This window comes from Mastomys coucha, unplaced genomic scaffold (genome assembly GCF_008632895.1).
Source record: "Mastomys coucha isolate ucsf_1 unplaced genomic scaffold, UCSF_Mcou_1 pScaffold22, whole genome shotgun sequence".
NCBI lineage: Eukaryota > Metazoa > Chordata > Mammalia > Rodentia > Muridae > Mastomys > Mastomys coucha.
The window spans coordinates 21,795,196-21,818,636 of record NW_022196905.1 but is presented as its reverse complement, the minus strand read 5'-3'; the positions used below and the strand labels follow the sequence as shown (position 1 = coordinate 21,818,636).

Sequence of the window (23,441 nt, the reverse complement as noted above, 5' to 3'; positions counted from 1 at the left end):
AAAAAAAAAAAAAAAAAAAGACCACTATCTACCTGCAAGGTCAAATCTCTTGGTTCCTTCAGATTGCATTCCATTCCCAGCCAAATATAAAATCAGCAATTTAATTTTGGAAAGGAATGTTCTCTCTGGCTTCCACAGATAAAGTACCCAAGCTACTTACGCTACATTCGTACTCATGCATGCTCAGTCCCTGGAGACCATTTGGAATGCTGGGTTTTCCTCCGTGACTCTTGACACGTCTAATCATGCCAAGTCAGAACTCAAGTGTTTTCAATGCACTTGTGCTGGTGGTCCGTTTAGTGTTTAGTTTCCTAAACTGAAGCTGTAGGTATGTTTCTATTCTTTCAGTTAATGAGCTTGAGGTCTTGATCTGCACTACAGTTGGGAGCCCTTCCTGGATCCTAAAGGGGCAGGCAGTTCTCCCCAGCAGCTATCACCCAGTCAAGTCTCCTTCAGGCTGTGCTAAAGTGACTCGCTCAAAGCCACTCAGACAGTGAGATAAGTAGAGGCCGCCACAAGTTCCCATCACATAACCCCAAGAGGAGCAGCTGTCCCAGGAAAGGTTGTAGGAAGAAGAAAAACCTGCCCTTAAGAACAAATGGCTACCAGCAGCCTCCTGGATGAGTCTCTGAAGACAATACCAAAGTGAACACAGCCAGGCTCACAGGCTGCAATCATGGGACTCCAGGAGGGGAACATCTTGGGGATGCAAGGCCAGGGGAGAGAGCAGGCCACAAAGGACTGTGGAGATGCTCTGGCCCATGAACATTTCCATCTTGACTGGTTTAGCACTGCTGTAGAATGTCCCTCACATAAGTGAACGCTCAACAGCTTCCTTCCATTACAACCTCTGAAGCGTCAGACAGAAGCTACACTAAGGCAAGGGGCCCGTCTTGCTCCGTTGTCCCCTTCCCTCTTCTAAGCCTCCTGGTAAATCACATCTCTCCTCTTCTCTTTTGCCTCCTCCTTGAAAGGGTAAGATGTCATTGCTGGAGTAGCCAGCATGGTTCCCTCCTACCCATATATCTGAAGGGTGGAATGCCATTGCTGGGGTAGCCAGCATGGCCCCTGCGCCTCCCTGTAATGAGTCATTCTAACTGGCCACAGCATTGTGACCTCAGGTCAACCACTCAATATCTCTGTGGCTCATTTTCTTTGTATGTAGGCCTAGAATACTGCCTCCTATGAGGCTGGTAACTCATTGAACTCCCCCAATGAGTCCAGGTCATGGTACTGAGAGATACAGTCCACAGCTGATTCCCAGGCAGGGGGAAGGCCAGGATGACCCAATGGACCTGAGGAGGCCTGACCATGTATCACCTAACCTCTTCTTAAAATTCTAGACCATTCTTCTTGACTAAATCAGCTGACAGCAGAACTATAGCATATATGATAAATGAACCCATGAGTTTTCCAACAGACAGCAAGGCTGACAGATACAGCAGGATGCATAGCACTGGCGGGGCTGTAATGGGGGGGGGGGGCCACAATGGGAGAACCCATCATCAAGTCAGGTGGCCTAAAATCAAGGCTGTCCCAGAGTACAAGGCAGGGATGAGTGCCAGCATGTCCCCAAAGCACCCTCTTTCTTAGGGTCTAATGTGGGCTCAGACACTGGAAGCCCCTCCTCCCACCATTAGGAGATATTTCCTGGTATCACCTTGCTAATCACTTCGCTAAGCAAAATCAGGAACGCTTTCCAGAAGTCACTCTTTCTTCCTTCCGTGTAGACATTTGGAACCAGAGCACTGCTAGCCTCTCATTAAAACAAGCTTGGCTTTTAGTTTATTGCACCAGGGTTCTGCCTCTGTGCTAACTAAATATTTCCTGCTTTGTGGTAAATTATTTTCTATCACATAGCCACCAAGAGCTAAGCAATGCATCTATGTGTGTGTGTTTAAAAATATCACCTGTAATCTACAGCACACATATATTTTTGGTAGGAAGAAATCAGGCCTTTTCCTCCTTTTAAAACGAACAAGAAGAAGAATAAACTTCTACACTGTAGAAGGTAGTCTCTATTTCTCGCCCCAGAGTTCCAGAAATAACTCCCATCTACACCATCACTCTCACTTCCTGAACCCCTATACACAAAACAGCCCTCTCAAGGGCAGGGTGTGAAAGCCAGGGGCAGGGAACCCACCTGTGGGGTCAGCGACAGAGCAGCAGGGCTCCCACTGACAGCAACTGTCCTTGGCACTTGACACTAAGCACTTTGCGGGACACCGGAGAAAACTGGAGACACTTGGCAAACTTGGACAAATGTAAATCAGGAAAAGAAAGGACTGGAAGCAAAAGTGGGAACAATTTCCACACGGACACAAAAGTGGGAACAATTTCCACACGGACACACCAGGTCAGCAGTGTGCCAGACCTTCTGGAAAGAAATGCCCCACACGCTACCTCCTCCAAGAGCAGCTGGAGTGCCTGGAATCTAAGGTGCCTGACTTTTCCTGGCAGGACCAAAACAGGGCTAGGTGTCCCCTAGCATACAAACATACCCCAAAACCTCAAATGCTGGCCACAGGGTCGCAGGGCCCATCCTGGGGCCTTCTGACCCAGCTCCCTGAAGACATTTTAAACAGGAAACAGATTCAAGCGAAGAAAAATAGAAAACAGGAGCCTCAGGACAGTCCACCTGGACAGATGAGCCACAGAACCAGCCAGAAGAGTTGAGCATACACCTCACAACTAACAGACCCTTCTGCCTCCAGCCACCCCGAGCGTTTCCTTCAAAGAAGCAGGTATGACAGACTCTTGTGGATTGTGAATATTCCTAAATCAGTCCTGCTGGACATGTCAAGCAGGGGTTTCAGATCCTCTCCACATTCCACTGTACAATCTCTATAGCTCTGGCCAGCATCATCCCTCCCTCCAAGAGCGACCTGACACATCTCAGAGAACACACCTGGAGCCTCACAAAAGCCCCACACAGGGACATTCGCAAGCACACGCTCACAGCTTACCTTCTTCCTTCTATACCCTTGACCACTCCTTCAGTACAGAGTCTGGCCAGTTCTAGGAAAGAGAGTCTTGGGCAGCATGCCGGGAGCCGCCTCCTTCCCAGAGCACCTTGCCTCCCACTCCAGCTAGTACAGAAGGCAAGAATCTCCTTGGCTGCTGGGACTTTGATTTTGCCCAAGAGGGCCCAAGCAATGTAAACATGAGGGTGGGGCTTGATGCAATCAGGTTTAGTGAAATTTGAACTCGGCCGAGGGGCGGGTCCAGAGGCCTCCACTCTGCTCAGTGGCCAGTACCCGTGCATTTTATAAACCAGTTTTATCGTTTATTTGCTTTCTTTCAAAGATCCAGACAGAAAATCTCTGCAGGACATCCCTCTGATTGGAGCTGCTTGTCTTCTGTGCTTCGTGTGGCACCGAGGGTGGTGTCAGTATTAACCCTTGTGATTTCTTTTGCATCTCAGGCCTCGTTATATGCAACTTAGGTGGGCCAATGCCCAGGCTGAAATCAGTCCCAGCACAACCACATGCCTCTACTCTAAGCAGAGAGAACAGAGACAATCGGAGCCTCTCTGACTCCATGAGGTTCCCACAGCACAATGTGGAAACCCTTACAAATGTCTCCAGTCATTCAGCAAGGAAGAGAGACAAGCCTGGGCCGGGCGTACAGGCAGAGGACGAGACTTATCTTCAATAAATCACCTGGGACCTCAACAGAAGCATACACAGCTTACAAGATCTCAGATAAACCCCGTTCACCCTGGGGAGAAAGGATCTCCTCCACGATAGGACATAATGCACTTCTTGTGCAAGAAGTTCTACTAAATGTGGAATTCAGGAGAGGGTATTGAGTAACACCCTTCCCACCAAGGGAAGCAAGGTCATTGTTCTCATTCCACAAGCAAGGACACTGCAATAAAGGCAGGGGTTTGCTAATCACAACCTGTTTTCCCTTCAAAGAATCCACATCAAAGGAAAAAAAAAAGATTAGGAGATGTTTGAATAACCTAGCTCAGGGACTAAAATGAATGCCCATGTCCCTTTAAAGAATCTGGGGCCTCCTTGGGTCTGAGCTAACTATGTCTGGCCATCGCTGTGTCTTCCAAGGCACAAGAACCTTGAACATAAATTTTTGTATCCCAAACATGTGGAGAGAAAACGGCAGCTAAGGCAGCAAAAACAAAGAAAACAAGAAATCACATATACCCACAAGTGATCTCTTTTCTCCATTTCTCGAAGTAAGACTGAGGTTACTTAGATCTCAGGTTTGTCCTCTATCTTTAGTATCTGAGGGTGCAAGTGACAACATTATAAATGAGCTGCCCCCAAGTCTTCACCAACTAGTATCTACTTGGCCTCCAGTCCTGCTTTTCTGCTGTAGCCACTAGGCAGGTGTGCCAAAGTCCTCTCAGTTTCCATAGACTCCCCAGTAGTGGGTTTTGATTACATGGGCCTGCTTAAACTTTTTGCATTGATGCCACACGAAACAACGTGCACCTTTGAAGCCTTGCTGAAGTCGGGCCAGAAGGGAGCTCTATGGCCCTGGGGACGCTGAAAGGCACCAAACCTTTAACCTTGGGAAGTTTTGATCCTGTGCATGAAATCATATACCTAATGAAGAGAAGGCTGGAGTGGACTTCTCATATGTCCCTGAAAGTGGTTGGCCAAATGGGCAGGAGACCTGAAAAAGAGTTAGTGTGAGTCCTATGTGGGAATCCAGAAAGGGACAAGACACTTCAAGAGAATAATAAAAGAGTAACTGAGAATATCAGAGATGTAACAATATCCTAATGGCAACACACTCAAAAGAATGGTCATAGCAACATTATCCAAGAGTGGTGGAGACCCAGATGCATATAAGCTGATGCTCTCAGTGTGAGCTCTAATGGAATGCCAGCTGTGAAGAGAAATGAAATACAGAGATGAACCTTGAAAACGTGGGATAAGCAGAGTGAGTCACAGAAGAGAAAGTAGTTCCACTGATGGAAAGTGCCAAGAATGAGGCAATCCAGAGAAAGAAAGAATGGTTTCCAGAGACCAGAGAGAGCAAGATCAGAAATGACCATTTTTGTAAAAGGTTCCATTTGAGGATGAAGGGAATGTTCTAGACCTAGATGACAGGGAAGTGTCTTCTGGCAGAAAGTTCCAACCCTCCAGGCTGAACTACTGAGTTCCCCAGCATTTTGATCCCTTTGGTCCATTGGCCCCCAGTCTTCTGGTACCTTCACCCTTGGTCTTCTCTAGATTGATCCTCCTGAGTTGGCTTTTCTGCAGCCCACAACACAGAGCCTGGAGGTCCCACTACAATGCCCTTCTACCCACTGGCCCAACCAACCCTGGTCTCCATGGAGCCCACCTAAGCAGCTCTACTCCCAAGTTCTCGCCTCTTTCCAACTGCCCCAAATCAACATGTATCCATCAAACTTCATTTATCTCCAGAAGCCTATGCTTCAGGGTGCCCTGTTCTCCAGCTGAGGTCACTCACCTGACCAATCCTATGCCCACATCTGTGATCAGCTGTGGTCTAAGCTCATCTATCACAGGTATCGCCGTGACTTCTCCTGAGACAACCATCGGATTGGTTCCCGGGCTCTGACTCTCGAGACCTCAGCTTGATTGTAACCTTCCTGGTGACATAATCTTGACTTTTTTATCAAACTGAAAACTGTGAGTACCACCAACATGGTGGCCAATGTCCCCTTTCCACAGAGCTATATAGCTCCATTTCTTCTCCATGAACACTACCATGTACACTTCTATGTTCATCAGGCTTTTCCCTCAGCATGGTGGAGAGGAGCCAATGCAGATTAAAGTCAAGCACCACATCCATACCAAAGCTAGCATGAACCCCTGAACCGCCATCTCCCTCAGCCCACGAACATACCTGTAAGATCATAGGAGACCCTACATTGAGGGTTTACAGTATCACTGTGCATGATGCTGACTCCCAGCATCCTCCCACTATCACTGGCAATTACCTCTAAGCTTTCCTGACCCAGAGACTCCCACTCACTTGTCAGCTGTTCCCAGAAGAAAACATGTCCTCCCTTAGTACATCAAGAAAGGCTACAGTTTAGGATCTCTTTCCCAGTCCTCTACTCTGTAACAGCTGCCAGACCTCAAGTCCCCTGCCCTGGATACATACATGCAGGCTCATGTGCATGCATACACACACGCCCACGCATGTGTGCACACACAGAGTCTCTTCTATTTCCTGCCTCCACTGGTATGCTGTCCAGTGCATATCAAGGGCCAGAGCATCATAACCATTAAACCAGGCTTCTGTTATTTGACACTTTGAAATCTGGTCAAGATTAATTGTGTGACTCACACAGTAACGGTGAATTCTGGTAGCAACAGTCAGTAGCCTTTATAGTCCTCACTTCTGCATGGGCCATGAGCATCTCCTCCAGTTTTGTCTACAACACCCGGCACTGCCCCATGTGCACACCTGCTGGTAGGTTTTCCCCAGAATTCTGCCTTTGCTCCCCAGGTGATCTAGTCCTGAGTTATATAGGTAAAGTGGTTATACAGCTTTATGTGTAAAAACAATGAATGAATGAATGAATGAATGAATGAATGAATGAATGAATGAGAGAATGGTTTCCTCATAGCCCCTGTTCTCAGACTAGTCATCAATGGACAGCTCCTTTCCTTTTGTCATTCTTCCCAATCCCACACAACATCCCTGCAGTAGCCTGCAAGCGAGGGGACCTGCTCCTTGTCCATAGGCGAAGTGTGGGCATGACGCCAATGGCTACTGAAAGGTTAAACCTAAACTGACAGCAAGTATCACTACCACCATAACCACTGGGCATAATTTCAGAGAACAGTGTAAACTCTGCTCAGTGGCAAAAGTGAACACTACTGAGTTCTCACAATCTAATTTTCTAAAAATGTTACCACTATAAATCCTGTATTATTTCAGTTTTTCATAATAAAGTATCAAAGAGCTCAAGGTCACTTGTCCTTGGTAACAACACATTATTGTGTATAACAATAACAAAAACAAAACAAACAAACCAACAAAAACAGGCTCATTTTTGCTCTTGGAATATGGAAGTAACTTCCATAGACAAATGCCCAACCCATCTGGGACCTGTCAAACAGCTGCAGCAGCCAAGTGTGGGCAAGAAAAGCAAAAGAGAACTTTCAAGGCCCCCTTCCAGGTTTCTGGGACCTGCTTTCAGTCTCTAGGACCAACAGCTTTCTCTATATTCCTGCCCCACCTCTTGTGGCCTTCGTCATTAAAGCTGTAGCTTGTAATCTCAGCTTCTGTATCTCCCCGGCTCCCTCACTGCTCTCTTCTCAGAGAAGTCAGTCAGTTCTTTCTCACTTGCTATGATCACCCTTGGTTCATAAATCAAAGGGACCCTACTTGTCTCCTGCCCTGGCTCATAGGCCTCCACACTGGGTCTCCTTTGCCTCAAAGGGTCAGTGTGTATCCAAGGGAGTTTCAGAACTCTGCCCTCTCTAAGGAGCACTCTCCACGCAGTTCAGCTCCTGTGAGAGAAAGGAACAGACCTTTTATCCACAAAAAGTGGCCAAAGCTATTCCTATTCACAGTGTAAACCAAGCAGGTCTGAGATCCCTGGATGCTTACTCCTTTTACATAACATCGAATATGGCCATTACAATAACCCTGAATCTCCAATAGTTTGGTGGCTTAAAAGAGAGGGGAAAAGTCTTACAATCCAGGCTGAATCTAAATCAAGTGCAGAGCAGAACACACTCCCTGCCTTGACCTTCCCTTCTACCCTCACGCCCGGCCCTTCACAGGACCTATAAGACTCAAAACTATTTTTATTCTCTGTCCTGGAACCTACAGGGGGAAGGCAAAACTGTTTAAATACTGTAGTATGTGTTTGATATCACGTCTTGTATGTGAACCTTAAAAAAACAATCTCAACTCTGAGATATCAGAAAAAGGCACACAGGGCAGTGGTTTCCAACTGTCAAAGACTGAGCTCAACCTTCAAATAAAGTTCTACTTAAGAACCCAATATAGGGGACTGGCGAGATGGCTCAGCAGGTAAGAGCACTGACTGCTCTTCCGAAGGTCCTGAGTTCGGATCCTAGCAACTACATGGTGGCTCACAACCACCCATAATGAGATCTAATGCCCTCTTCTGGTACATCTAAAGACAGCTACAGTAAATTACGCTGGAGCAAGCGGGGCTGGCAGAGGTCCTGAAATCAACAGCAGCCCCCCCACACACACACACACACATGATAGCTCACGGCCATCTGTACAGCTACAGTGTACTCATACACATAAAATAAATAAAAATAAATCTTAAAAAAAAATAACCCAATATAAAGACTATAAAGAGATAAAGGTGGGGGCTGGAGAGATGGCTCAGTGGTTAAGAGCACTGTTCTTCCAAAGGTCCTGAGTTCAAATCCCAGGAACCACATGATGGCATACATCCATCCATAACAAGATTTGACACCCTCTTCTGAGGTGTCTGAAGACAGCTACAGTGTACTTACATATAATAAATAAATAAATTTAAAAAAAAAGAGAGAGAGAGATAAAGGTGGGAACAGACGCTGAGGAAGGGCTTGCATAGGAGGCTGGATGGAGAAGGGATATCCCATGGGTTCCCGAAGCTGCAGAACTAAAGTCAGAAAGATATTGGCCCTAGAAATGTCACTGTTCCAAAACAACTCAACCGTAATCATCAAGAGTCTCTTCCATCAGGACTGAGCTTGTTGGTAGAGTGTACCCTGTCCAGAGCTTCAGGGCACAGGGAGCTGAAGATGCAGCTCTGACAAGTAAGGCAGGGTGAGGGATGCTTAGCTATACAGAAGACCTGTCTGAAATGACCGTTCTAGATAACCCCCCCCCTTTTTAAAAGCTCCTCCCTTTGCTCTTAAAACTCATTCACAGACAAATTTTCTCTCCTTGACTCCTTAATTTTCAAAAGAGAGGAGTGTGTAGGCCAGAGCTCCACAAGCTTGATCTGCAGGCCTTTCTTGTTATATTTTAAATCTCCAGGAGAAAAGAGGGGGCTGCCTGAGTCTTCACCTTCCAACCAAATGTGAGAGGAAGGGGTAGATGCTCCAGGGGTTGGGAATGCATGAGCTAAATACACAAGAGGAAGGGCCACTGGCTCTCCCCTAATCACAGCTTCCTGTCTCTGCTGCTTTACATCCCATTGAACAAATACTGTAGTCAAAAGCTTTCCTGGACTTGGCAGAAATGAGAAACACAATCTCAGGCTTTGTAGAAATAAAGCTGCAATCTCACATCACCCTGTTATTGAGAGGGACGGTATTCCCATGAAGGACATAGGAGAGAGCCAGGCAGGTATACCTGTGATACCATTGTGCAGCCAATTGTACCTCACCAGCAGGAAACAGTGGGAAGGTGACTGAGAGCAAACTTTCACAATAGCAGGATTTCCATACAAGACTTGTGGAGTGAGCAAAGGGGCTGTAAGGAGGGAGCCACGCCCTGGCTTGAATCTCAGGAAAGACAATGAAAGAAAGGCAAAGCAAAAACTAAGCTGCTAGTCTCACAGGTGAGACTGGAATGCAAAGGTCCCCAGCCCTGGGGATGCAATACAAGGCTAAGGCTGAGTCACTGTGTGTTAGCTAAGAGGGTGATGTCATCAGAGAAAGTTTGAGATGCAGCCTGTGACTTCGATGCAGAGGGGAAAGTGGCGTGAGAGTGATGACATGTGATGGCTGGACTACAAAGACACAGAAACTTTAGTGGGACAGATGGACCACCCCAGCCTCCATCACCTGCCAAACTCCCATAGCGCCCCCTCTGGAAGGTGGAGTGAAGCACCCGAGGGTGTCTCAGGAGATGGTGCTTCTGCTCCCTCCTGGGAGGGAGACCCAAGGCTAGTGCATAGGCTGGAAAGGTGAGGACCAAGGTCAAATCCACCTCACTATCCTGGGGCCATCACTTCAATACTCACAAGGTCACTTCATTCAACACTATAGGATGGCATACACATTCTGACAGTTTCTCCACTCCCAGCAACAATAATAATAAAAGTCTTCTTAATGGGATGGAAGCCAGGGCCTGGCATTTGTCCTCTGGCAGTATCGCCATCACACTTTCTTTCCCAACAGGTTCCATCCATCTTCAAAAGTCAATAGTCCATGACTGCATAATGGCTCTGAATACAGAGCTGAAGCTTCTCAGGGTTCAGATAGCTATTGAGAGCCACTGTTCTGCTCTGTCACACAGCACTTAAAATGCCACATGACTGTTACATCATGGAGTCAATGAAAGAAGACCTCTGGAGCTTAGGTGACAGCAGAGTGTCTCCTGGATTTATCATCTAGAGGAGGCGCTCTTTCAGAGTAGGACTGGACATCCATCTGGGTCATCATCCCCAACAGCATATAAGGTGTTCCATGAAGTGCTTTTTACCTAACCAGCTCAGTAGGGCAGGACTCGGAAAGGGCTGAGTGTATACTAAGAAAGCTATCATAATAAAAAGAGTCACTGTTTTTTGTTGTTGGGGTTTTTTTTGTTTTGTTTTGTTTTTTCACAAACAAAAATAAAGTTGAGAGATTTTGAAGGCAGAGTTCTCACAGACAATTCTGATTCAAACACAGAAGTGTAAGAAGCACAAATGGGCACAAGGGCCCTGCCACAGTCCTAGCTAGGATGTGAAATGTCCCCATTTGTTCATATGTAACTCAATTCACACTCATACCACTGTCTTGAAGGCTAGGAAGCCTATGGGTGGTGACGATGGGTGGGTGGATGGATGGATGGATGATGGATGGATGTTTGGATAGATAGAAGTAGCTCACTAGAGGTTAAGCCTTTGAAGGTTATGCCTGTTCTGGTTTCCACCCATATTTTTGCTTCTTGCTAGAAACAGCCTTATGCAAGCTGCCATCACCAATCTTCCCTGTCACAATGGACTGAGAACTCTCTGCAATTGTGAGATACAATAAAATTCTGGGGCTTTACACTGCTTCTGCCAGGTATTTTACCATAGGGATAGGAAAGTTGACTGACCCAGCAGCACAATATGCAAAGTTCTTCTAAAAGTCCCCTGCCCTATTCAACTTCAGACTGGCATCACCCTTGTCATTAACCACCATGGCAAATGATCACTGCCCTGGAACACACACATAATCCTCATTTGCTTTTCCACACCTCTGCTTGCCTCAACCTCTTTATTTTAGCTGTTTAACTACGGCACGTGCATTCCCATCACTGATATTTCCAGCAGATATCGTGATCTTTGGCAAATCTCTTCATGACTGTTTATGCCATAGAAATAAGATCTAGAGAAATTCTCCTATCTGGCAGTCACCCATTCATGGAGTAGGGCTGTAGCCAACACCATGTGAAGAAGGAACAAGTCTCTGGGTGCTCCATAAGAGCATTCCATCCTACTGGTAAGGAACTGCCCAGGAGGGACCCAATGATTCCCAGAAGTTAACACAAGCATGGGCCAGGTGTGACAGATATACTGAGCAGTGGCCATCTTAGAACTGCAGATCTGAATGCCCTTTGGACTTGTCTACTCACAGACACAGAGGTAACTCTCACACAGCACAATTATAGCTGTCTAGGAAGCCAAGCCTGAGTACTAGAATAGAAAGCATCACCTTAAAGTGTCAAAGTCCAATGCTGGAGGTGTCCTCATACAGCTCACCCTTAGATTGGTAAGGGGTGTGGTCAGAGTGGAAGGTCAATGCAGAGAACCAAGGATTTGGGAGGAGCCCAGCAACTCCCATGTTGTAACCCTGAGGCACTTGTGAGTCTTCCTTTCCCCTGGTCCTTGTTTGATCTGTGGACATGTTACCCATCCACTTACGAGCGCCTGAAACTCCCATACTCCAAGCCTAGAGCTGCTCTTGACTAGGGAGCTCCATAAACCCTCCTGTACCTCCCCTGCCCTCCAGACTCTAATGCCTGGGGCATCCTCCAGATCAGTGCTATGCTAGGGTTTCAAGCTTCATGAATCTTCCAGCCTCACTGTTAAATAACAAGATATTCACAGCTTTGTGACACTTCAGGGTAGGACACAAGACTTGTATGTTATTATTGTCCTAAAGTTTCCACCAAAACCTGCCAGGCTCCCACTGGACCTCACATACTGCCCAGTAGAGAGGATCCTTCTTTCGCTACCTGATAGAGTGACCACTCTCTTTGTTTTTTTTTTTTCCCCTAATCCTTGCACTCCAAATTCCAGTCTATGACACACCCTCTGTACTAATAATATCAGTATGATTTTTGGTCAGCCTAACATGTCTGTGGGTTCTGGGACCATAGAACCCACCAATCACAGATTAAAAAATTCTTTAAAACTTTGCATCTGTTTTGAACATAAAGATTCTGTGTGTACATGTGTATGCCCGTGTGTGTGTGTGTGTGTGTGTGTGTGTGTGTGTGTGTGTGTCCCCTTCTCCAAATAATGAGAGATTACAACTATCCACACAGTATTAATATTGTGATAGGCATTATAAGAAATCCTGCCGGGCGGTGGTGGCGTATGCCTTTAATCCCAGCACTTGGGAGGCAGAGGCAGGTGGATTTCTGAGTTCGAGGCCAGCCTAGTCTACAGTGTGAGTTCCAGAACAGCCAGGGCTGCACAGAGAAACCCTGTCTTGAAAAAAAAAAAAAGAAAAAGAAATCCTAGAATAGGTTAAGCATGTAGATTTTATGCAAATCTTATCTCACTTTGAAGAACAGAACTTGAGCATCCACACATTTTGGTGTCTGAGACAAGAGTCCTGAAACCAGTTCTTGCCAATAATGAAGACTGCCCATATGATGAATGCTGATGTGAACGTATATACAATAAAAATAGTAAGTTCCTCACTTTGTTCTGTAGAGCAAATAGAAATACAACAAAATCAGAGCAAACCCACACAGCATCCAGAAGGGACTAGAGTCCATGGTGAAGACACTGTGGGGACTTAAATGGGAGATGACATGGCTTTACAGAGAGCCATGTGCACAACAATGGAGGGCGTGAGGCCCAAGGATGGGAGAGGGAAAGCCAGTCTAGAGTACTGGTGTAAGAAAACAGCAGAGAAGAGGAGAAAGGGACAGGACTCTAGGGACAGAGTCCCCAGCAGCATGCCACACACGCTGGTGATCTTCGAGTGCAGAAGTCATGGGCTGCTAGGAGACCATCACAGCCAAGCCTATTCTGCATCTCCCTGTGGGCTAAGGAATCCCCATCTGCTCTGGTCCCCAGGAATGCAATCCACCCAATGATATCCAGCACAAGTGTCACACAGAGAAAAGCAGACAGGGCTCTGTCCTGAATGATCCTGAATAAATCACAACTCTCTGGGGGGCACCAGCACTGCCTACAGTAAACTCCAAGAGGTTCCCAGGACGCTTGAAAGCCCCATCTTTTCACTTTTCTTGAGAACTGCTGTTTCTTTCATCTCTAAGAGGGGCTCATAGGTTCTTATGAAGATGAAGTAGCACAGCCAGGCTTACTGAGGGCGGCCACACCCACACCACGAGCTTCTTGGCACCTTGCCATGCCAGGACATTCTTCCCTGTAAGTGCCCTGGAGAGGCCCATTCAACTTGCAAGCATCGCACTGTCCAGCAGAACTAAAGACCCATGAGGTCAAGAATAACGAAGACTACATATACACTCCCACACTGGAGATGGAAGACTACATATACACTCCCACACTGGAGATGGGACATTTGTGTCCTCTTGCTCACTTTGGAACACATTCAGGGATGGCTTTTTTCTTAGTATGGAGAGTGGGGCATTGGCCTCACACTTAATACACAGAGCTTTCCTAACATGAGCCCTGAAAAAGGGCAGCTGTGGTGGGCTCATTCCAGGGCAGCAGGCGTGTCTATTGATAAATGCAGCGTAAGTCAATATTTCAGCTCCATTTTTTTTTAAGACCAGTAGAAACTATAGGCAGGGGTGGGGGTAAAAAGGAACATTGTAATACCCTATTTTTCAGCTAAAAGAAAATGTTTCAAAGGCTGCCAAACCTCCGTTACTCCTCAAAGCTCCCGACAGCTGTCAGGACTAATGCAGCTTGAGGCTTGGGCACTGGCAGGAAATGTAGCTGAGACTTTGTTTTCTGCCTGCCAAGGGGGTGGCTCTGTCCAAAGACCCAAGCCAAGGATTGCAGACCCTTGGCAAGAGCCGGGGACTGCCTGGCATTAAACACAGGAGTCCAGCCTCCCTGCCTGAGAGGTGCTAAGGAGGACATGGGTCCTAGGGGAGAAGGGGACATCGGAAAGGATTCACTTCCCAGCCATGAGAATGGAGTTTTCTACACTGCGCTGGCCTTGGTCTTGGATGCAACAGTGGAAACATAGTAGTCCCACAGGGTGTCAGCCATAGGATCAAAATGCACTGTGGTGACGTGACAAAGCAAGACCTGGGAGAAACTGCTCACAGACACACACATGCTCAGGCATGTGAGGTAAGAAAAAAACAAAACAAAATGAAACAAAACAAGGTGTTCAAAGTGCACACGAACCACTTATGTGCCATTTAGAAACCAGACCTAAAGTGCAGCAATGGCAAGTGCTTGGTCTCCAGGCAGTAACATGGGTGGTATTTTTTAAAAATGAGTTTACATTTTGCAAAAAAGTACAGATATATAAATACATATTGATTTCCAACAGGAAAATAAAACTCTACTATTTCTTACTCCTCCTTCTGTCACCCTGGCCCAATCTTCTAAGCTTAACTTTTGCAACAGTATAGCTGGCTGATAATATAGGTCTGCCCAGGGCCTAGAACACTGTTCTAGCCTTTGAGAATCTGTGAGAAGTGAGGAACGATGATTTTAAAGTCTCTGCCATCCTTCAACAGTCTGGGCTGACTGTAGCCAGGTGCTGCTAAAAAAAAAAAAAAAACAATGTAGCCAAGGCATGACTACATTGTGTGCATGTGTAGTCCATTTGGCTTTAGAACAAAACCTTGGCTATTCAGAGAACTTCACTGGGTTGTCACTAGCCAGACCATCCACCTGCAGAGACCCTAGAACATGAAACCACACAACCTACAGTACAAGCTCTTCCTCCTGACCATGCTGCCCAGCTTGGGAGCTACTGAGAGAAAAATCACCCCAAGGGAAACTCTCAGAATAAATATCTAAAGACAAAACAATTTCTCACTCAATAAATATATCACATATCTATTGTAGTTTGAATGTCTGTGGTCCTCCAAGATCCTTTATGTTCAAAAGCAGCATCCACGGAGATAGTATTGGCAGGTGATTAAGCCTGGAAGAGGAGCCTTTGTGATGGGAAGAGTACCCTTATACAAGGGACTCCAGGGAGCTCTCTTAATGACTATCCAACCCTGAAGACACAGCAAGAAGGCAGCAGAATGCAACCAGACCTAAGGAGAGTGCCACCTTGCTGACGCCCTGATCTTGTGTTTCCAGCCCCCAAGACTGCGCAAGACACAAATCTCTGTGACATTCTGTTACCACATCTGAACAGATGAAAACAGTAGCAAAATGCTTCCAGCAGCCATGAGTGTGTGGAATGGCTGTCTTTGGGTCTCTGACAATGATTGCCTCTGGTTGAAACGTCACAGAAAGAGGGGCCTGGGTGGAGGAGCAGTCCCTGCAGGCACATATATCAAGACTCGATCTTCTCCCTTGCCCTTTCTTCCCTCTGTGCCTCCTAGGTGTGAGGTCAGGAGAGCTGCCAGGCCCTCCCTTTAATGATCCCCTTGCCACAAGCCAAAAGCAATGCAAATGAGGTGACAACGAACTGAAATCCCTGATATCACAAGTCCCGTCCACTCTTCCATCCTTTAAACTGAGCCTTTGGACACTGGCTCTTGGGGTATTCCATCTGTTATGGAAGTAACTTGACATCCATCATACAAAGAATGCCGCAATTGCAGCAAGAGTTCTTGACCAGATGTCCCTGGTCTTTGGTGGTCCCTAGACTCAGCTACTAGCTATTTCATTACATAGCTCTCTGGTCCTAGTCTAGCCAATAATGGTTTGGCTGGTCACCATCTCCTCCCCATTCCAGGGCCAGTACTTTGATTGGAATTCCTATCCTATTCTCCAAAGCACCCCTTACTCCTCCTGCCTTGAGCCATGCACTCACTCCTACAGGAAGAAGGGGGCCTGTCAGTCTTCTCCAACAGAAGGCAGCAGAAGCATGGCCATTGAGAAAGGACTGTGTCATACACTATCAAACATCAATAGGACATACCCTTGGGGTTAAGACTAATAATAACTCCATACTAATAAAACTGGCAAAGGACTCATAACAATCCCTATGTCCTTCTGTACAATGCGGGTCCTTTGAGGCACAGTGCTAAGTTTTCCGAAAGTATTCAGCTATAATTGTTTTTCTACTCCGGCACCTGAAGGATTAGGCTTCTGAATGATTCACACTGGAAAGAAACACAGATAGAAAGGTTTGCCTTGTCTACACCTGCCTGCTCACCCCAAAATTTCACCTGTGTTTTAATGCCTGGAGCTTTCACACTTCACCCCTGGCGCCACTTCAGATCCAGATGGATTTGAAATCCCAGCAGTCCCTTCTGTTGAAATTTCACCCTCCCCAGCACAGAAAGGCATGTGATTTCTCAAGTACAAACAGGGAGACATAGAATTGTTAAATCTAGCCCCGGCCCCCAGATGCCGTCTTCCTAGGTCTTTCCAGACTTCCATTTAGTGATGGACAAGAAGCTGATGCTGGTGTGGAGAACTCCAGACACTGGTGTTTGATGTCTTCCATCAGGATGTCACTAACTTGACAAACATGACACAGGTCTGAGTCTCAGTCGGTAGTTTAAAAATATAAAGAGACTACACCAGTGAAATATCCCAGTAGGTCTTTGGTGGCCCTTCTGTATAGACACTTACAGGCTCCTTCGTTACATGGCTCTCCAGTTCTAATCTAGCCAATGGTCTCCTGCACCTTCACGGGCCCAGTACCTAGTACTGGCTAGGCTTTGATTAGCACCACCAAGGCTGACTACCACAGTTTGATCCCCAGAATGCATGTGACAGGAAGAAAACAAGTTCTGCAAGCTGCCCTGACACCCAAAACACACCACACACACACACACACACACACACACACACACACGCACGCACAAACTGACTACCTCCCCATAACCATGATAAATATATAGAATGGATTTTGTTTGTTTGTTTGTTTTTAGGTTTTTCAAGACAGAGTTTCTCTGTGTAGACTTGGCTGTCTTGGAACTTGCTCTGTATTCCAGGTAAATTTAATACCAGAAAAGATTAAAGACCAAAGAAACCTAGATGCCCACTTCTCAGAAATCAGCCCCGAGGGCTTCTCTCAGTAGCCCCAGAAGATGACTGTCCCTTTACTTTTTATCTGCTTTGTGCATCCCCAGAGAGCTACAGTGTACATTCTGCAGGTGATCAGAGAATGGATGTCTGCCTACAACCTGGATAACAAGCAAACATTAACAGTGCCGGAAGGTCCATGGCCCTGGGAATATACAGCAAGCAGACGCTGCCCCTGCTCAATATATGGCATTCCTCAGCACACACAGGAAGGAGAGGATGGAAGGCAGCGGGCTACAGCAGAACTTCTGGCTTCAGTCAGGAGGCTTCACCAGCCCTCCATGTACTACAGCTCTGAAAAGAACTGATCTAAATTCACCAAGCCTGATCCTTGTGAGCACCTTCAAAACTGGCAGTGTCACACGAGTGTAGCTTGTGATCTGTGGAGTGCAGGGTTATCTTTATCTTGTAAAGGAGAGCAGAGCTCTGGTGTAGCCCTGAACACGTCATCTCCTCCCTGTACCTCCCCGTTACAAGCAGAGGCTCTCACCTTCTCCATCGGCACTCATGTTCTCGTAGGAGTCCCATCGAATCAGCGGGTCTGCTGTGTTATAGTCCACAGTCACTCCCTGGTCACTGTATAGATGCTCCGATCCTACAGGGCACAACCACTACTTAGCAAAGCCCAGCATCTCAAAATACCACAGGAAATATTAACAGGTGAGCCTTGTATTTAATGGTTCCTACCCAAATCAATTAACAATGAACCTACTAAAAGAGTGATCATTTTCTAAGTAACTAAGAATGGAGTTAAAATGATCATGTAGCCAGGCATGGTGACACACTGATACAATCAATTTGTACTGGGAAGGTTGAGGGGGGATGATCAGGTGTCACAGCCTAGGTTACAAAGTAATCACCCTCAAAACTGTTACACAGGAGGCCTGGAGACAGATCAGACCATTTCACTATAGCAGTAAATAGACAGATTTCTCATTAAACATATTTTCTGAAACACATAGACATTTAGTATACTGTACTGGCAACCCTTTTTAAATACTTTTTCTGAGGGGAAAAGCAAGCATTTGATACCTCATAGATGTAAGGGAACTCTCAGGAATACCAAAAAGCACCCCGGCCTGCAAGGGTTCCTTAGTGGAGTCCCCTTAGGCAAGTCATACTACCTTTTGGTCTTACACACACACACTACACACACACACACACACACATACAGACACACACACACACATACACACAGACACACGCGTGCGCGTGCACATGGTCAAATTTCCAAGTATATGCCAAGGTGGGAGGTGTTAGTATATATAATAAGCTCGGGGTCCTCAAAACTGACTCCAGCCTGAGCTAAAGTCTGGCTGCCCACTGTCCTGCCAGTTACCTACCTTGAATCTTCTCAGGTGTGGCAGAGAAGACCAATTCGATCTTGCCATAGTCAGGAAAGCGGTCATCTGAAAAAAAAGAACCACACCACACACTGTACACACTGATCCCGCCCTTCCAGCCCAGCCAGTGTAAGATTGTTCCCAAAGCTGTGACCGACCACCTTTACATGTCAACCTTTTCCTGGTTTCTCCGAGTTATTCATCCACGGATCAACTCGGTTTTGTTATGTTGGCAGTAACTCCGCCAGCAAGTGGGAGAAGGAAGACAGGGCAGGACGCCACCGCTGCCATCCCAAGGGGCCTCAACCGCTCACCTTTGCAGGCGCTGTCCAGTTCTTCCTTCCCAAACAGGAGCCCGTAGCCCTTCACAGCTCCCGTGTGGAACTGCAGGCGGAAAATGACATCACGGGTGGCCGAGCGGAACTTCTTGTGATAGCATTTCACCTAGTTCAAGAAGGGAGGAGAAAACAGGCAATGGCTGGGGGGCAGAGCTCACTGCTTAGCACAGAAGTATGGATGGAATGGCCTCTGAACAGCTGTGGCCAGGAGTTCACGCTTAAAGTGGACATTTGAAGATACCACGGAGGCAGATAGTCAGCTCACCACTAACAGTCTCCCTATGGCCCCTAAGCTACCTTAACAGAAGGAAAATCTCAAAAGACCTCTGTTCTGGGATGGGCCACACCCTTCAGACTGACTTGTGTTAGAAGACACCTGAGGTCTCTTGCCTAGCTTTTTAACAGCTGACTGCAATGACATTTCCCTTTCATCTAAAATCTCCACCTAATATCTCTTGGTTTTCACACCATGGATACACTGGTTATTACTGTCATCTTGCTTGTTAAATAAAGGCTAGAATGTGAGGGGATAGGGAAATGGAGGAGGGGGTTCACAGACAGAGAGACAAGCATTGATGCTGTTCCCTTTCCCAGGTGACCAGGATCCTGGAGGTGGCATTTTAAAGGACGTATCAGAATCATCTCTGTGATTTGATCAGAGGCTGTGACATCCTACCTCAGACACAGCTCAAGCCACCCTGCATAGCTATGTTGACAAGCAGGATACAGGACCTATGGGACCATGGCCAGAGTGAGTTCCTGGTGTATCCTGTCTTCTATTGCTACCAAAGGCTTTCCCACACCAGGCCACAGTGGGAAGATGACGTGCTGTGAAAAGGACCTCACTCAGTTGGCAGAGGAAGAGCCACAAGCCAGCAGTGCCTTCCCAGAGTCTCCAGGGGTCTAAGGTAGACTGAGCTGAACTCAGCATTGAGACTATACAGTGCCCACAGTGGCATGCCATGCCATGGGAAACTGTGGTAGGCACTAGTCCTGGTAAAGGACGGCTTGAAAACATCATACTTTAAAAATCTAAACGGGAAGCAGGACATCAAACTTCAATACCCACCAACCAGACAAGAGCATGAGCAGGTGACAGCTCAGTCATCCTCTCAGCAGAAAAACTATTCACGGAAACTCCTGAAAAACCAAAGGCTAAGGAGCCTCAGCAGGAAGGCTGGGCACCACCGCCCTCGGGCAGACCCAAAACTTGTTTACACTGTGCTATCTACCGGGAAACAGCCTGCGAGGGATGCTCCCTGTTGACAAACATGCACAGGTTCCTCCCAAGCAATCTCTGCTAGGTTGAAGACACAGAACCCATCTCTGGTGGTCCTGGCACAGAGAACTTTCAGTTGTCCACCCACAATCAAGAATGAAGAAGACCCAAGCAAGTGTCTGCTGGCTTCTCCAACAACCAACGGCAGGCTGGCTCCAGGTCTTCTACTCTCTGTTATGGAATCCTTGACTCTTCAGCAGGATTCAAACCCAAGATGGTCCTTGGGATCAAAGACATCCTTCCAGAATGTTCTTCTGAGCCTTCCTGCCTCACACTAACTACCCTTCAAAAGTTTAGCTGTCTCAGCCAAGGCTGATTCCACATTGCCCTCCAGTAAAGCCCTGTACCTGCTAACCCTGTCCTGTTCTCCTCTGGCTGCCTTGGAAGAGGAGAAGTAACCAGGGGCAGGATGGGGATGGGAGAGGAAAAGTGAGGTCTCTCTCAATCCAGTCTTGCTCTCAAATTGTATACATGCTTAGGAGAATAAATATTTGAAGAGCAAGGTCTCAGGAAGTCGGGGCAAGCAGAGGACATAGATCTAGCTGGGTCCACTCCAGTGCATGCACGAGAGTGAGGAAGGACAGCCAGGAGGAAGTGGCCTGTGGAGCTGACTGGGTGAATAAGGGGCATCGGGAGATCACAGCCACAGGCACAGGGGTGTGTAATACAGCCACAGTCTCTTCCGTTGTCAATGGGCTCAGCTCACCTTCCACTCACTCAAGTTACTAGTATTCTTCTCCTGGGACCACCTCCCTAGTCCTTTCCTCTTCCCCAGATCCTTCCCGGGGCTAGGTATCCTGAGTATACTTTCTACTCTGGCCATCCCTCAGCTACACACAAACGCTTTGACTCACAGCCCAGGCATCCCAACTCTGTCCAACCCAGGCGTGGGAGGGAAAGGATAGGTATCCACAGGTTGGGCAGCTCCCAGGTACCTTGGGCCTGGTATGATCTCCTGCTTGCAAATTCTTACTTGTCATATCACAAGGTCTCAAAGATTCCAAGGACTGTCAACAAGAATGATCTGTCACTGAGCAATGCTGTGCTGTTTTTGTGACCTCTCCTGTGGGTATTCTGACAATATTACACACACACACACACACACACACACACACACACACACCCATCACACCACACTCCCCTCAGGACTCCCCACAGGCCTACCAATACAACAGGTCAGACTCTGAGAAGAGTCCTATTAGCTAAGGCCCTGATCTGGTGACCTCTGTCACCCACAGAAAGTCCAATAATGACCCGCTCAGCATCAGTATCAATTAATCTTTGTAGCCACAGTGGTCAAAGATCAGAACCGTTCTGCATACTGAGTAGAAAGGACAACACAGCCTTAACATAGGGCCCCAGAGTCCACTCTTTAAGATAGAAAGCATTTCATAAAGATCGCTGGACAACCAGAAACCACTTTGGCTCTCTGGCTCTAACATGCACTTACTTGTGTTTCTACAGAATGTTTCTAAAATACCCCAATCCTCTGCTTTCAGATTCTGGGATATTGTCATTTGAAAGACTTCAGTGTGATGGTCACAGCTCTGTGGTAAGCACTGTGTTGAATGAAGACTGTCACAGAGCCCACCTAAGGAACATCTGTACTGACTCACCAGAAGCACTCGTTACTCAGGAACGCTCAATCTCTTGGAACCTTTCGCTCTTTCTCTGTAAGATGGATAGCAGCTTTACTCTGCAGAGCATATAGCTACTAAGTACTGAGAGACCTTACAAGTCTATCTGTCTGTGACATCTCCATGATTCTATCTACGCTACCCTGGCCATATCAGTAGACGTCGTACCTACAGATTCAATCAACTTCAGAACACGTGTAGGCTTTTTTCTCATAGCCACTCCCTAAACGCTGTGGAGTGCTATTTACATGGCACTTATATTGTATTAGCGGGTGGGATGTGCAATCTAGAAATTATTTGAAATATGTAGGAAATGTGTGTACGTTGTATGCAAGCAGTTAACTATTTTATAAGAAACATCTTCAGATGTCCGTATCCATGCAAGCCCTAGAGCCAATCACGCATACACGCTGATAAGCAACCAGGCAAGTGATACTATTTAATAATTAACTTACAAGCACAAGCTTCTTAGTGCTCAAAGCCGCTGTTAGTGGTGATGGCCATGGGAAGGTCTGAGTGGTCTTCGTGTGGTCTGAGTAAAGAGTCTAGAAACCTTGCCGTAATCTTATTTCCTTACATTTGCACAAAGATATATCTGCACCCTCAACTGGATGCTAGGATGATGGGACCCGGGATCAGGGAAAAAGCTGAGTCCTTAAGCGAAAGGCAGGTACCTAAGCCAAGCATGTAGCACATGCCTGCAAGCCCAGCTCTTGGAAGGCTGAGGAAGAACAATGCCTGCTGGGTGAGTCGACTCTTAAAGGACATTCAGGTTCCACTCTCCTCCCAATGTGCTAGGCACAGACAAGGGGTGACCCCAAAGTTCCTCTTCAGTTCTCTAAGAAAAACAATCAGAGTACTCGAGCATCCCCAAGAGAATTGAAAGTCCCACTTTGGTCCATTCCAGCTTAGTGGGACTACATAGGCTAATGCCATGATCTCCCTCCGAGCTGAGCATGATTCCGGGGTCCAAACACTGTCAAGTCACGAACAAAAAAGCAAGGAAAGGTGAACAGATATGGGTTGCAACAAAAACACAACTACGATGCTGAATGACAGCATGGATGAAGACCTGACCCAGTTCTCCGTCCATAGCATAACAAAGAAAAAAAAGAAAATCCACAAAAGAATACAACACGATACAACACGGATACAACAGAGATCCATCCCCAGGGCCTCTGCTGGGGAAACTTGGGGGCACAATTCCACCTTTCCCTGGTCAGACACAAGTGCCCACTGTAAGAAACAACAAACACCGGTGCTATTTGTGCAACTTCTTAAGGAGGCTTCACCTGTATTCACAAGCCCAGTCACTGGTCACAAAGCCAGCAACCATAAAGACAAAGTACAAGTGGCTGTGGTTTGCCCAGGCAGGGCAGCAAGATGGAGCATGCCAGATGGAAAAATGTTTACAAGCCCTGGACCAAGTGCTGAGCCGGGGAGGGGGCAAGCTGGCTCAGGCCCCAGGCTCCCTGCCAGGTTCCTGGCGGGCCTGCAGCAGCGTGAATTCCTGAGCAGGTTACATAAGCTACAGGCAGCCTCCCCGGGGAAGGGCCTTGCACCTGACCACAGTGTACTTTGAAGCAGGATCACAAAATCTGACCT

General features: G+C 47.0%; 1 protein-coding gene across 5 annotated transcripts in view; it reads right to left on the bottom strand.

The window, feature by feature from the left end:
• The window catches only part of Tns3 (tensin 3), a 238,778-nt gene that overhangs the window by 71,023 nt on the left and 144,314 nt on the right, over positions 1-23,441 (bottom strand). For all 5 annotated transcript variants that reach the window (XM_031339085.1, XM_031339080.1, XM_031339081.1 and 2 more), the window contains 3 exons: positions 18,897-19,026; positions 18,583-18,648; positions 17,730-17,834 (listed from right to left, as the gene is read on the bottom strand). In XM_031339085.1, the coding sequence (XP_031194945.1) occupies positions 17,730-17,834; positions 18,583-18,648; positions 18,897-19,026 (301 nt within the window). The remainder of the gene's footprint in view (positions 1-17,729; positions 17,835-18,582; positions 18,649-18,896; positions 19,027-23,441) is intronic.